Source organism: Tachypleus tridentatus, chromosome 6, assembly GCF_004210375.1.
Source record: "Tachypleus tridentatus isolate NWPU-2018 chromosome 6, ASM421037v1, whole genome shotgun sequence".
NCBI classification, from domain to species: domain Eukaryota; kingdom Metazoa; phylum Arthropoda; class Merostomata; order Xiphosura; family Limulidae; genus Tachypleus; species Tachypleus tridentatus.
The window spans coordinates 61,856,343-61,872,650 of NC_134830.1; the positions used below are offsets into that span (position 1 = coordinate 61,856,343).

At 31.5% G+C, this 16,308-nt stretch overlaps 1 protein-coding gene across 2 annotated transcripts in view; it reads right to left on the reverse strand.

Annotated features, from left to right (window-relative positions):
• Positions 1-16,308, reverse strand: part of LOC143252663 (rap guanine nucleotide exchange factor 4-like) — a 244,860-nt gene that overhangs the window by 63,157 nt on the left and 165,395 nt on the right. For both annotated transcript variants that reach the window (XM_076505155.1, XM_076505156.1), the window contains 2 exons: positions 3,003-3,186; positions 1,848-1,993 (listed from right to left, as the gene is read on the reverse strand). In XM_076505155.1, coding sequence (XP_076361270.1) covers positions 1,848-1,993; positions 3,003-3,186 — 330 coding nt within the window. The remainder of the gene's footprint in view (positions 1-1,847; positions 1,994-3,002; positions 3,187-16,308) is intronic.

Here is a 16,308-nt window from a genome sequence, read left to right on the forward strand (position 1 = left end):
ACAAGCTAGGAAGCATCCGCGTCGTGCCCAAAACAAAAATAGTTCGCACTTTAGTTTCGATAAGATGTTTCTTTTTTCATTAAAAAAAATCTCAATTATTACGCTAAGCACGTGTATCTTTTGACAAAGTCTGTAAAACAAATAGCGCAGTAAAATGTGCAGACAATCTGAAAAAATAAATAAATATAGGAAACACGATTCCGTTGTGGCAAATAACACACTGAATCAAGTTACTGTGGTTTTACATTGAAAACTGATAAAAAGTACAATGTTTCTGTACTAGCTGGGCTTAGAATTGAATTAACGTTTCACTAAGCTATTCCAAATATTCAATACTTTCAATTTCTCGATAGTTTTTCTTTAAACACTCGAGTTCTTTTTTTGTGGGTGTGTGTATTTTTTCTGTCTGAACTACTTGATTGTGTGTGGTTTGTTTAAGATTTCGAACAAAAATACACGAGAGCTATCAGCATTAACCATTCTTAATTTAGCAGTTAGGGACTAGAGGAAAGACAGCTAGTCATCACCACCTTCCGCCAACCTTTGAGCTACTCTTTTACCAAAGAATAGTGGGATTGACCGTCACATTATAATGCCCCAAGGCTGAAAGGGCAAGTTGAACTGGCCTTATCAATAAGTGCTCTTCTGTTACAAAGTTGTATATTTGTACGTTCTGAATCACACTCGCGCGATATAATTATGAAACACGGCCACGCAACCTCGAAACATATTTCAGATTTGGATATGCAATATTATCCTATTTGATAACTTGGAAACAAAGTTACTCAGAAAATAAATTTTGATACATAATAAATAAAAATACTAAAAAAGTGCAATAAATATTTCATAATAAATCTGACTTGTTACACGTGATAATTTGGTATAGCCATTTAGCAATTCTGTCTTTTAAGCTTAATACAAAATGATTTGTTTGGTTTACTTTCGCAATATTTTCGAGTGTACAGTTTTGAAAACTAGGCTAAGTAAACTCGATCGATAATTTTTAACACAGTCGTTTATTATCTTAGTCTAATATATTCTTATGTAAATATTTCATGAATAAACAATTGTTCTAGGTCACAAGTCACCTTCTTCTTTTACTTTTTTCAAACAGTAAACTATATATTGTTTGATTGATAATTAAAGTATTTTTCACAACATTGATTTACTTTCTTCAGTATTTTACTTAATTCATATTAATACGTCAACAGCGATCTATGAATAAACGGTTACAGTTTGTTTGTTTTGAATTTCGCGCAAAGCTACACGAGGGCTATCTGCGTTAGCCGCCCCTAATATAGCAATGTAAGACCAGAGGGAAGGTAGCTAGTTATAACCACTCACCGCCAACTCTTGGGCTACTCTTTTACCAACAAATAGTGGGACTGATCGTCACATTATAACGCCCCCACGGCTGAAAGGGCGAGCATTTTTGGTGCGACGGGGATTCGAACCCACGACCCTCAGATTACGAATCAAACTCTTTAACCCACCTGGCCATGTCGGGCCGAACAGTTACAGAGTTATGCTGTTTGTTTGTTGCTAAGCGCAAAGCTACACAATGTGCTCTGCCCTTCACGGATATCGAAACCCGTTGTTGTGTGTGTGGGTGTATTTTTATGTTGTTTGTTTTTGGTGATGTGGGCCCTTAGACGTACTCACGGAGCCTTTGGAGGTCTCAGAGTTATAGTCTACAGAAAAAAAAATGTTCACAGTAATCTATAAATAAACCTTTTCAGGGCCATAATCGACATAAATCTACATTTACTGCAACTTGGAAATTACATAATTTATACGATTAGATAGTACAATTCTTGGTACTTAGCAAGTACAAACAGGAAACTTACAGACTGTCCCGGTTCTTAGGTGGGATTCGAAAAATAACACTCCAGCTAACTCTCTTTTTACGCTGTTGGATAGGTGGGATAAAGCTTTAATATGCAACAGCTCCTCGAATATGGCCTCAATGTCATCAGCTGTTCGATCTTCCGGGCTACAAATAAATAGAACTTTCTAGAATAACTAAACCAGTTTGTTTTTGTCACAATTTGATATAGGGTTAGTCTGTAAACGTAAATGACAACATTGCTGGGAAAAAAAAACAAACCTGTCTGTAGCATATGCCGAGTTATAGATACTTCTAAATTAACTGTTGAAATAATCATATTTCCGACACATATCGGCTGATTCCCCAAACGAATGCACAACTGAAAACATTTAACTGTTATGATAATCGAATTACAATTATTATTTTATTTCATGTCTTTGATTTTCTTTAGCTTCTCAAGAGCCAATATTATATTTTTACACTTTTTTTTTTATTTAACCTGCTGGTAAATTTTGGAAACTATAAAAGTCATATGTATTTATTTCAATCAGATTCTCTTATAATTCAAGCAAAAGTTTCTCTATTTTGACACCACGAACACGTTCAAAAACGTAAGTTCTAATTACTTGAGGTCAAACAAGGATATTAAAATTTTCCACGATATTTAGAGGTAAATTTTGAAAAGCTTATAATCGTTTAATGGGCTACTCTTTTACCAACGAATAGTGGGATTGGCCATAACTTTATAACATCTCCACGGATGAAAATGCAAGCACGTTCGGTGCAACGGGGATGCGAACCCGCGACCCTCAGATTACAAGTCGCACGTCTTAACCCACCTGGCCATACCGGGCTATCACAATATCGTCTACGACAAGTTAGTTTATTTTATATCCTATATGCGTCTTATATGTGATAGTACCTACGATGCATTTATTACCTAATGATACATATGACAATGAAATTATCTTAAATATATCAATAAATGAAGATAATGAGACACGAGTTAAGATTTTTGAATATCGTCGTGCGTTACAACCTCAGTCACATAGAGTCCATATCATTAAAACAAGAGAACGACATACCAATAAAAGATGTCCAATTATCGCGGTGTTCTGTAACCTTAAGGTGAGATATGAAAAGTCCCTACTACAAAGACAAGAAAACGACATACGGCTTGCGAATTATAGTTCGTAGAATAGCTTCAGGTGACAGCTGGAGTAAAACTGTTAATGATTCTTGAAATTCTCTTTCGGCGAGGTGACGGTCATCGTGAGAGGGTGTAGTTCCAACTCCATCCTGGTCTTCCCGAAACCGGTAAAACAAGTGCTTGTCCTTGAACTGATATTCCTGTGAAACTTGAGGGCGCAAGGAATAAAACGAAGAGAAGTAACAATTACTTGGAACAGTTACATTCTTAAAGATAAATATTTGTTGTGTAGCAGGAGGTCAGAACGGGTTTCTACAATACATTTAATTATTAAATTTACATAAAAATGTTAATGACATTCAGTTTACATTGATAGCAAACATTTTTTGACGCGCCCAGAAACACCTCGAGAACACAAACACTAAACTCATTAATAACTCAATAATTAAATAAAAACATTTAAAGATAACAATTTAATTATAAATATTCTTACGTTAATTAAAAATGTTCGTTAGAGTGAAATATATTCACGAAACACACTAAATAATTTCACCTTTAATACATATATCAACATTTTGCAGACACAAGTCGCTATTTTGTTCTTATTTGTTTCAATACGACAGAAAAACAAAATGTTAAGTTTAACCTAACTTATACACACACTGTTCATATGCACAAAAACAAACAAAGAACATGTGGAAAAAAAAGTTTATTTGTTATTTTGAATTTCGCGCAAAGCTACACGAGGGCTATTTGCGCTAGCTGTCCCTAATTTAGTACTGTAAAAATAGATGGAAACCAGCTGGTCATTAACACCCACAGCCAACTCTTGAGATATATTTTTATCAATAAATAGTGGGATTGATTGTAACTTTATAACGCTCCCACAACTGAAAGAGCGAAAATGTTTGATGTGATGGGGATTACAACTTGTGACCCTTAAATTACGAGTCGAACGCCATAACCGCCTGGTCATGCCGGGCCAGAAAAACAACACAACGTATCTTGTGAATTAAACAGAGTTAAAACAGTTACACATCACTAATAACTTCTAAATTAAACAAAGTAAAAACAGATACATATCACTCATATCCTCTAGATGGAACAAACAAAAAACAACTACATATCACTGATATTCTCTAAATTAAACAAAGTAAAAACAGCTTCATATCACTCATATCCTCTAGATTGAACAAAGTAAAAACAGCTTCATATCCTCTAGATTGAACAAAGTAAAAACAGCTACATATCACTCATATTCTCCAGATGGAACAAAGTAAAAACAGCTACATATCACTCATATTCTCCAGATGGAACAAAGTAAAAAAAGCTTCATATCACTCATATCCTCTAGATTGAACAAAGTAAATCAACTACATATCACTCATATCCTCAAGATTAAGCAAAATAAAAACAACTACACATCACTCATATCCTCTATATTCAACAAAGTAAAAACAGCTTCATATCACTAATATTCTCTAGATTGAACAAAGTAAAAACAGATACAAATCACTCATATCCTCTAGATGGAACAAAGTAAAAACAACTACATATCACTCATATCCTCTAGATTAAACAAAGTAAAAACAGCTTCATATCACTCATATCCTCTAGATTGAACAAAGTAGAAACAACTACATATCACTCATATCCTCTAGATTGAACAAAGTAAAAACAGCTACATATCACTCATATTCTCTAGATGGAACAAAGTAAAACAGCTTCATATCACTCATATTCTCCAGATGGAACAAAGTAAAACAACTACATATCACTCATATCCTCTAGATTGAACAAAGTAAAAAGATCTACATATCACTCATATTCTCCAGATGGAACAAAGTAAAAACAGCTACATATCACTCATATCCTCTAGATTGAACAAAGTAAACCAACTACATATCACTCATATCCTCAAGATTGAACAAAGTAAAAACAGCTTCATATCACTCATATCCTCTAGATTGAACAAAGTAAAAACAACTACATATCACTCATATCCTCTAGATTGAACAAAGTAAAACAGCTACATATCACTCATATCCTCTAGATTGAACAAAGTAAAAACAGATACATATCACTCATATCCTCTAGATTGAACAAAGTAAAAACAGCTACATATCACTCATATCCTCTAGATGGAACAAAGTAAAAACAGCTTCATATCACTCATATCCTCTAGATTGAACAAAGTAAAAACAGATACATATCACTCATATCCTCTATAATGAACAAAGTAAAAACAACTACATATCACTCATATCCTCTAGATTGAACAAAGTAAAAACAGATACATATCACTCATATCCTCTAGATGGAACAAAGTAAAACAACTACATATCACTCATATTCTCCAGATTGAACAAAGTAAAACAGCTTCATACCACTCATATCCTCTAGATTGAACAAAGTAAAAACAACTACATATCACTCATATCCTCTAGATTGAACAAAGTAAAAACAGCTTCACACCACTCATATTCTCTAGATGGAACAAAGTAAAAACAACTACATATCACTCATATCCTCTAGATTGAACAAAGTAAAAACAGCTACATATCACTCATATCCTCTAGATTGAACAAAGTAAAAACAACTACATATCACTCATATCCTCCAGATTGAACAAAGTAAAAACAACTACATATCACTCATATCCTCTAGATTGAACAAAGTAAAAACAGCTACATATCACTCATATTCTCCAGATGGAACAAAGTAAAAACAGCTTCATATCACTCATATCCTCTAGATTGAACAAAGTAAAACAACTACATATCACTCATATCCTCTAGATTGAACAAAGTAAAAACAGCTTCATATCACTCATATCCTCTAGATTGAACAAAGTAAAAACAGATACATATCACTCATATTCTCTAGACTGAACAAATTAAAAACAACTACATATCACTCATATCCTGCAAATTGAACAAAGTAAAAACAACTACATATCACTCATATCCTCTAGATTGAACAAAGTAAAAACAGCTTCACATCACTCATATCCTCTAGATTGAACAAAGTAAAACAGCTTCATATCACTCATATCCTCTAGATTGAACAAAGTAAAAACAACTACATATCACTCATATCCTCTAGATTGAACAAAGTAAAAACAACTACATATCACTCATATCCTCTAGATTGAACAAAGTAAAAACAGATACATATCACTCATATTCTCTAGAAATTAAACAAAGTAAAAACAGCTTCATATCACTCATATCCTCTAGATTGAACAAAGTAAAACAACTACATATCACTCATATCCTCTAGATTGAACAAAGTAAAAACAGATAGATATCACTCATATCCTCTAGATTCAACAAAGTAAAACAACTACATACTCACTCATATCCTCTAGATGGAACAAAGTAAAACATCTACATATCACTCATATCCTCTAGATGGAACAAAGTAAAACAGCTTCATATCACTCATATCCTACAGATTGAACAAAGTAAAACAACTACATATCACTCATATCCTCTAGATTGAACAAAGTAAAAAAACTACATATCACTCATATCCTCTAGATTGAACAAAGTAAAAACAGCTTGATACCACTCATATTCTCTAGATGGAACAAAGTAAAAACAACTACATATCACTCATATCCTCTAGATGGAACAAACTAAAAACAGCTTCATATCACTCATATCCTCGATAATGAACAAAGTAAAAACAACTACATATAACTCATATCCTCTATATTGAAGAAAGTAAAAACAGCTTCATATCACTCATATTCTCTAGATTGAACAAAGTAAAAACAGATACATATCACTCATATCCTCCAGATGCAACAAATTAAAAACAACTACATATCACTCATATTCTCCCGATTGAACAAAGTAAAAACAGCTTCATACCACTCATATCCTACAGATTGAACAAAGTAGAAACAACTACATATATCACATATCCTCTAGATGGAACAAACAAAAAACAACTACATATCACTGATATTCTCTAGATTGAACAAAGTAAAAACAGCTTCATACCACTCATATATTCCAGATTGAAAAAAGTAAAAACAACTACATATCACACATATCTTCTAGATTGAACAAAGTAAAAACAGCTACATATCACTCATATTCTCCAGATTGAACAAAGTAAAAACAACTACATATCACTCATATCCTCTAGATTGAACAAAGTAAAAAAAGCTACATATCACTCATATCCTCTAGATTGAACAAAGTAAAAACAGATACATATCACTCATATCCTCTAGATGGAACAAACTAAAAACAAGTACATATAACTCATATTCTCCAAATCAAACAAAGTAAAAACAGCTTCATATCACTCATATCCTCCAGATTGAACAAAGTAGAAACAACTACATATCACTCATATCCTCTAGATTGAACAAAGTAGAAACAACTACATATCACTCATATCCTCTAGATTGAACAAAGTAAAAACAGCTACATATCACTCATATCCTCTAGATTGAACAAAGTAAAAACAGATACATATCACTCATATCCTCTAGACTGAACAAATTAAAAACAACTACATATCACTCATATCCTGGAAATTGAACAAAGTAAAAACAACTACATATCACTCATATCCTCTGGATGGAACAAAGTAAAAACAGCTTCATATCACTCATATCCTCTAGATTGAACAAAGTAAAAACAAATACATATCACTCATATCCTCTATATTGAACAAAGTAAAAACAACTACATATCACTCATATCCTCTAGATTGAACAAAGTAAAAACAGATACATATCACTCATATCCTCTAGATGGAACAAACTAAAAACAAGTACATATAACTCATATTCTCCAAATTAAACAAAGTAAAAACAGCTTCATACCACTCATATCCTCCAGATTGAACAAAGTAAAAACAACTACATATCACTCATATCCTCTAGATTGAACAAAGTAAAAACATCTACATATCACTCATATCCTCTAGATTGAACAAAGTAAAACAGCTTCATATCACTCATATTCTCTAGATGGAACAAAGTAAAAACATCTACATATCACTCATATCCTCTAGATGGAACAAAGTAAAAACAGTTTCATATCACTCATATCCTCTATATTGAAGAAAGTAAAAACAACTATATATCACTCATATACTCCAGATTGAACAAAGTAAAAAAAACTACATATCACTCATATCCTCTAGATTGAACAAAGTAAAAACAGCTTGATACCACTCATATTCTCTAGATGGAACAAAGTAAAAACAACTACATATCACTCATATCCTCTAGATTGAACAAAGTAAAAACAGATACATATCACTCATATCCTCTAGATTGAACAAAGTAAAAACAACTACATATCACTCATATCCTCTAGATTGAACAAAGTAAAAACAGCTACATATCACTCATATCCTCTAGGTTGAACAAAAAAAAAACAGATACATATCACTCATATCCTCTAGATTGAACAAAGTAAAAACATCTACATATCACTCATATTCTCCAGATGGAACAAAGTAAAAACAGCTTCATATCACTCATATCCTCTAGATTGAACAAAGTAAAACAACTACATATCACTCATATCCTCTAGATTGAACAAAATAAAAACAGCTACATATCACTCATATCACTCATATCCTCTATTGAACAAAGTAAAAACAGATACATATCACTCATATTCTCTAGATTGAACAAAGTAAAAACAGCTTCACACCACTCATATTCTCTAGATGGAACAAAGTAAAAACAACTACATATCACTCATATCCTCTAGATTGAACAAAGTAAAAACAGCTTCACACTACTCATATCCTCTGGATGGAACAAAGTAAAAACAACTACATATAACTCATAACATCTATATTGAAGAAAGTAAAAAAAGCTTCATATCACTCATATTCTCTAGATTGAACAAAGTAAAAACAAATACATATCACTCATATCCTCCAGATGCAACAAACTAAAACAACTACATATCACTCATATCCTCCAGATTGAACAAAGTAGAAACAACTACATATCACTCATATCCTCTAGATTGAACAAAGTAAAAACAGCTACATATCACTCATATCCTCTAGAATGAACAAAGTAAAAACAACTACATATCACTCATATCCTCTATATTGAACAAAGTAAAAACAACTACATATCACTCATATCCTCTAGATTGAACAAAGTAAAAACAGCTTGATACCACTCATATTCTCTAGATGGAACAAAGTAAAAACAACTACATATCACTCATATTTTCTAGATTGAACAAAGTAAAAACAACTACATATCACTCATATCCTCTAGATTGAACAAAGTAAAAACAATTACATATCACTCATATCCTCCAGATTGAACAAAGTAAAAACAACTACATATCACTCATATCCTCTAGATTGAACAAAGTAAAAACAGCTACATATCACTCATATCCTCTAGATTGAACAAAGTAAAAACAACTACATATCACTCATATCCTCTAGATTGAACAAAGTAAAAACAACTACATATCACTCATATCCTCTAGATTGAACAAAGTAAAAACAGCTTCATATCACTCATATTCTCTAGATGGAACAAAGTAAAAACAACTACATATCACTCATATCCTCTAGATGGAACAAATTAAAAACAGCTACATATCACTCATATCCTCTATATTGAACAAAGTAAAAACAACTACATATCACTCATATCCTCTAGATTGAACAAAGTAAAAACAGATACATATCACTCATATCCTCCAGATTGAACAAAGTAGAAACAACTACATATCACTCATATCCTCTAGAATGAACAAAGTAAAAACATCTACATATCATTCATATTCTCTATAGTGAACAAAGTAAAAATAATTACATATCACTCATATCCTCTAGATTGAACAAAGTAAAACAGCTTGATAACAAAGTAAAAACACTCATATTATCTAGATGGAACAAAGTAAAACAACTACATATCACTCATATCCTCTAGATTGAACAAAGTAAAAACAGCTACATATCACTCATATCCTCTAGATTGAACAAAGTAAAACAACTACATATCACTCATATCCTCTAGATTGAACAAAGTAAAAAATATCCTCTAGATTCATATCACTCATACTCTCTAGATTGAACAAAGTAAAAACAGATACATATCACTCATATCCTCTAGATGCAACAAACTAAAACAACTACATATCACTCATATCCTCCAGATTGAACAAAGTAGAAACAACTACATATCACTCATATCCTCTAGATTGAACAAAGTAAAAACAGCTACATATCACTCATATCCTCTAGATTGAACAAAGTAAAAACAACTACATATCACTCATATCCTCTATAGATTGAAGAAAGTAAAAACAACTACATATCACTCATATCCTCTAGATTGAACAAAGTAGAAACAGATACATATCACTCATATTCTCTAGATGGAACAAAGTAAAAACAACTACATATCACTCATATTCTCTAGATTGAACAAAGTAAAAACAACTACATATCACTCATATCCTCTAGATTGAACAAAGTAAAAACAATTACATATCACTCATATCCTCCAGATTGAACAAAGTAAAAACAACTACATATCACTCATATCCTCTAGATTGAACAAAGTAAAAACAGCTACATATCACTCATATCCTCTAGATTGAACAAAGTAAAACAACTACATATCATAACAAAGTAAAAACAGCTCATATCCTCTATAGTTGAACAAAGTAAAAACAACTACATATCACTCATATCCTCTAGATTGAACAAAGTAAAAACAGCTTGATACCACTCATATTCTCTAGATGGAACAAAGTAAAAACAACTACATATCACTCATATCCTCTAGATGGAACAAATTAAAACAGCTTCATATCACTCATATCCTCTATAATGAACAAAGTAAAAACAACTACATATCACTCATATCATCTAGATTGAAGAAAGTAAAAACAGATACATATCACTCATATCCTCCAGATTGAACAAAGTAGAAACAACTACATATCACTCATATACTTTAGAATGAACAAAGTAAAAACATCTACATATCATTCATATTCTCTAGATTGAACAAAGTAAAAACAATTACATATCACTCATATCCTCTAGATTGAACAAAGTAAAAACAACTACATATCACTCATATCCTCTAGATTGAACAAAGTAAAAACAGATACATATCACTCATATCCTCTAGATGGAACAAACTAAAAACAACTACATATCACTCATATTCTCCAGATTAAACAAAGTAAAAACAGCTTCATACCACTCATATCCTTCAGATTGAACAAAGTAGAAACAACTACATATCACTCATATCCTCTAGAATGAACAAAGTAAAAACATCTACATATCACTCATATCCTCTAGATTGAACAAAGTAAAAACAACTAGATATCACTCATATCCTCTAGATAACAAAGTAAAAACAGCTACACAAAGTAAAAACATATATCACTCATATCCTCTAGATTGAACAAAGTAAGGTAAAACAGTACATATCACTCATATCCTCTAGATTCAACAAAGTAAAAACAACTACATATCACTCATATCCTCCAGATTGAACAAAGTAAAACAACTACATATCACTCATATCCTCTATATTGAAGAAAGTAAAAACAACTATATATCACTCATATACTCCAGATTGAACAAAGTAAAAACAACTACATATCACTCATATCCTCTAGATTGAACAAAGTAAAAACAACTACATATCACTCATATCCTCTAGATTGAACAAAGTAAAACAGATACATATCACTCATATCCTCTAGATGGAACAAACTAAAAACAACTACATATCACTCATATTCTCCAGATTAAACAAAGTAAAAACAGCTTCATACCACTCATATCCTACAGATTGAACAAAGTAGAAACAACTACATATCACTCATATCCTCTAGATTGAACAAAGTAAAAACAACTACATATCACTCATATCCTCTAGATTGAACAAAGTAAAAACATCTACATATCACTCATATCCTCTAGATTGAACAAAGTAAAAACAGCTTCATATCACTCATATCCTCTAGATTGAACAAAGTAAAACAACTACATATCACTCATATCCTCTAGATTGAACAAAGTAAAACAACTACATATCACTCATATCCTCTAGATTGAACAAAGTAAAACAACTACATATCACTCATATCCTCTAGATTGAACAAAGTAAAAAAACTTGATATCACTCATATTCTCTCAGATGGAACAAAGTAAAACAACTACATATCACTCATATCCTCTAGATGGAACAAAGTAAAACAGCTTTATATCACTCATATCCTCTATATTGAACAAAGTAAAAACAACTACATATCACTCATATCCTCTAGATTGAACAAAGTAAAAACAGCTTCATATCACTCATATTCTCCAGATTGAACAAAGTAAAAACAGATACATATCACTCATATCCTCCAGATGCAACAAACTAAAAACAACTACATATCACTCATATTCTCCAGATTGAACAAAGTAAAACAGCTTCATATCACTCATATCCTCTAGATTGAACAAAGTAAAACAACATATCACTCATATCTCATTGAACAAAGTAAAACAACTCGATATCACTCATAACAAACAAAAAAACAACTACATATCACTCATATTCTCTAGATTGAACAAAGTAAAAACAGCTTCATATCACTCATATCCTCTAGATTGAACAAAGTAAAACAACTACATATCACTCATATCTTCTAGATTGAACAAAGTAAAAACAGCTACATATCACTCATATTCTCCAGATTGAACAAAGTAGAAACAACTACATATCACTCATATCCTCTAGATTGAACAAAGTAAAAAAAGCTACATATCACTCATATCCTCTAGATTGAACAAAGTAAAAACAGATACATATCACTCATATCCTCTAGATGGAACAAACAAAAAACAAGTACATATAACTCATATTCTCCAAATTAAACAAAGTAAAAACAGCTTCATACCACTCATATCCTCCAGATTGAACAAAGTAGAAACAACTACATATCACTCATATCCTCTAGATTGAACAAAGTAAAAACAACTACATATCACTCATATCCTCTAGATTGAACAAAGTAAAAACAGCTACATATCACTCATATCCTCTAGATTGAACAAAGTAAAAACAGATACATATCACTCATATTCTCTAGATTGAACAAAGTAAAAACAACTACATATCACTCATATCCTGCAAATTGAACAAAGTAAAAACAACTACATATCACTCATATCCTCTGGATGGAACAAAGTAAAACAGCTTCATATCACTCATATCCTCTAGATTGAACAAAGTAAAAACAGATACATATCACTCATATCCTCTAGATTGAACAAAGTAAAAACAACTACATATAACTCATATCCTCTATATTGAAGAAAGTAAAAACAACTATATATCACTCATATACTCCAGATTGAACAAAGTAAAAACAGCTTCACACTACTCATATTCTCTAGATGGAACAAAGTAAAAACAGCTTCATACCACTCATATCCTCTAGATTGAACAAAGTAAAACAACTAAATCACTCATATTCTCTAGATTGAATTACATATCACTCATATCCTCTAGATTGAACAAAGTAAAAACAGCTTCATATCACTCATATTCTCTAGATTGAACAAAGTAAAAACAGATACATATCACTCATATCCTCCAGATGCAACAAACTAAAACAACTACATATCACTCATATTCTCCCGATTGAACAAAGTAAAAACAGCTTCATACCACTCATATCCTACAGATTGAACAAAGTAAAAACAACTACATATCACTCATATCCTCTAGATTGAACAAAGTAATGACAGCTACATATCACTCATATTCTCCAGATTGAACAAAGTAAAACAGCTTCATACCACTCATATCCTCCCGATTGAACAGAGAAGAAACAACTACATATGACTCATATTCTCTAGATTGAACAAAGTAAAAACATCTAAATATCACTCATATCCTCTAGGTTCAACAAACTAAAAACAGCTTTATATCACTCATATTCTCCAGATTGAACAAAGTAGAAACAACTACATCTCACTCATATCCTCTAGATTGAACAAAGTAAAAAAAGCTACATATCACTCATATCCTCTAGATTGAACAAAGTAAAACAGATACATATCACTCATATCCTCTAGATGGAACAAACTAAAAACAAGTACATATAACTCATATTCTCCAAATTAAACAAAGTAAAAACAGCTTCATACCACTCATATCCTCCAGATTGAACAAAGTAGAAACAACTACATATCACTCATATCCTCTAGATTGAACAAAGTAAAAACAACTACATATCACTCATATCCTCTAGATTGAACAAAGTAAAAACAGCTACATATCACTCATATCCTCTAGATTGAACAAAGTAAAAACAGATACATATCACTCATATTCTCTAGATTGAACAAAGTAAAAACAACTACATATCACTCATATCCTCTAGATTGAACAAAGTAAAACAGATACATATCACTCATATCCTCTAGAATGAACAAAGTAAAAACAACTACATATCACTCATATCCTCTATATTGAAGAACAAAGTAAAACAACTAATATCTCATATATCACTCATATCATATCCTCTAGATTGAACAAAGTAAAACAGCTTCAACACTCATATTCTCTAGATTGAACAAAGTAAAAACAACTACATATCACTCATATCCTCTAGATTGAACAAAGTAAAAAAAGCTTCATACCACTCATATCCTCTAGATTGAACAAAGTAAAAACAACTACATATCACTCATATCCTCTAAATTGAACAAAGTAAAAACAACTACATATCACTCATATCCTCTGGATGGAACAAAGTAAAAACAGCTTCATATCACTCATATCCTCTAGATTGAACAAAGTAAAAACAGATACATATCACTCATATCCTCTAGATTGAACAAAGTAAAAACAACTACATATCACTCATATCCTCTATATTGAACAAAGTAAAAACAACTATATATCACTCATATTCTCCCGATTGAACAAAGTAAAAACAGCTTCACACCACTCACATACTCCAGATTGAAAAAAGTAAAAACAACGATATCATCATTCTAGATTGAACAAAGTAATAACAGCTACATATCACTCATATTCTCCAGACTGAAAAAAGTAAAACAGCTTCATACCACTCATATCCTCCAGATTGAACAAAGTAAAAAACAACTACATATCACTCATATATCTCTAGATTGAACAAAGTAAAAAACTACATATCACTCTATCCTCTATATCACTCATATCCTCTCAGATCCTCTAGATTGAACAAAGTAAAAACAGCTTCACAAAGTAAAACATCACTCATATTCTCTAGATGGAACAAAGTAAAAAACATCTACATATCACTCATATCCTCTAGATTGAACAAAGTAAAACAGCTACATATCACTCATATCCTAAAACAGCTAGATGGAACAACCTAAAAAAAAACTACATATCACTCATATTGTCCAGATTGAAAAAGTAAAGTAAAACATAGCTTCATAACAAAGTAAAAACACTCATATCCATATCCTCCAGATTGAACAAAGTAAAAACAACTACATATCACTCATATCCTCTAGATTGAACAAAGTAAAACAACTACATATAACTCATATCCTCATATATTTAAGAAAGTAAAACAACAATATCACTCATATATAGATTGAACAAAGTAAAACAGCTACATATCACTCATATCCTCTAGATTGAACAAAGTAAAAACAGCTTCATATCACTCATATTCTCTAGATTGAACAAAGTAAAACAGATACATATCACTCATATCCTCCAGATGCAACAAAATAAAAACAACTACATATCACTCATATCCTCTACATTGAACAAAGTAAAAACAACTACATATCACTCATATCCTCTAGATTGAACAAAGTAAAAAGCAATTACATATCACTCATATCCTCTAGATGGAACAAAGTAAAACAACTACATATCACTCATATTCTCCAGATTGAACAAAGTAAAAAACATCTTCATATCACTCATATCCTCTAGATTGAACAAAGTAAAAACAACTACAACTACATATCACTCATATCCTCATAGATTGAACAAAGTAGAAACAACTACATATCACTCATATCCTCTAGACTGAACAAATTAAAAACAACTACATATCACTCATATCCTGCAAATTGAACAAAGTAAAAACAAATACATATCACTCATATCCTCTGGATGGAACAAAGTAAAAACAGATTCATATCACTCATATCCTCTAGATTGAACAAAGTAAAACAGATACATATCACTCATATCCTCTAAATTGAACAAAGTAAAACAACTACATATCACTCATATCCTCTAGATTGAACAAAGTAAAAACAACTACATATCACTCATATA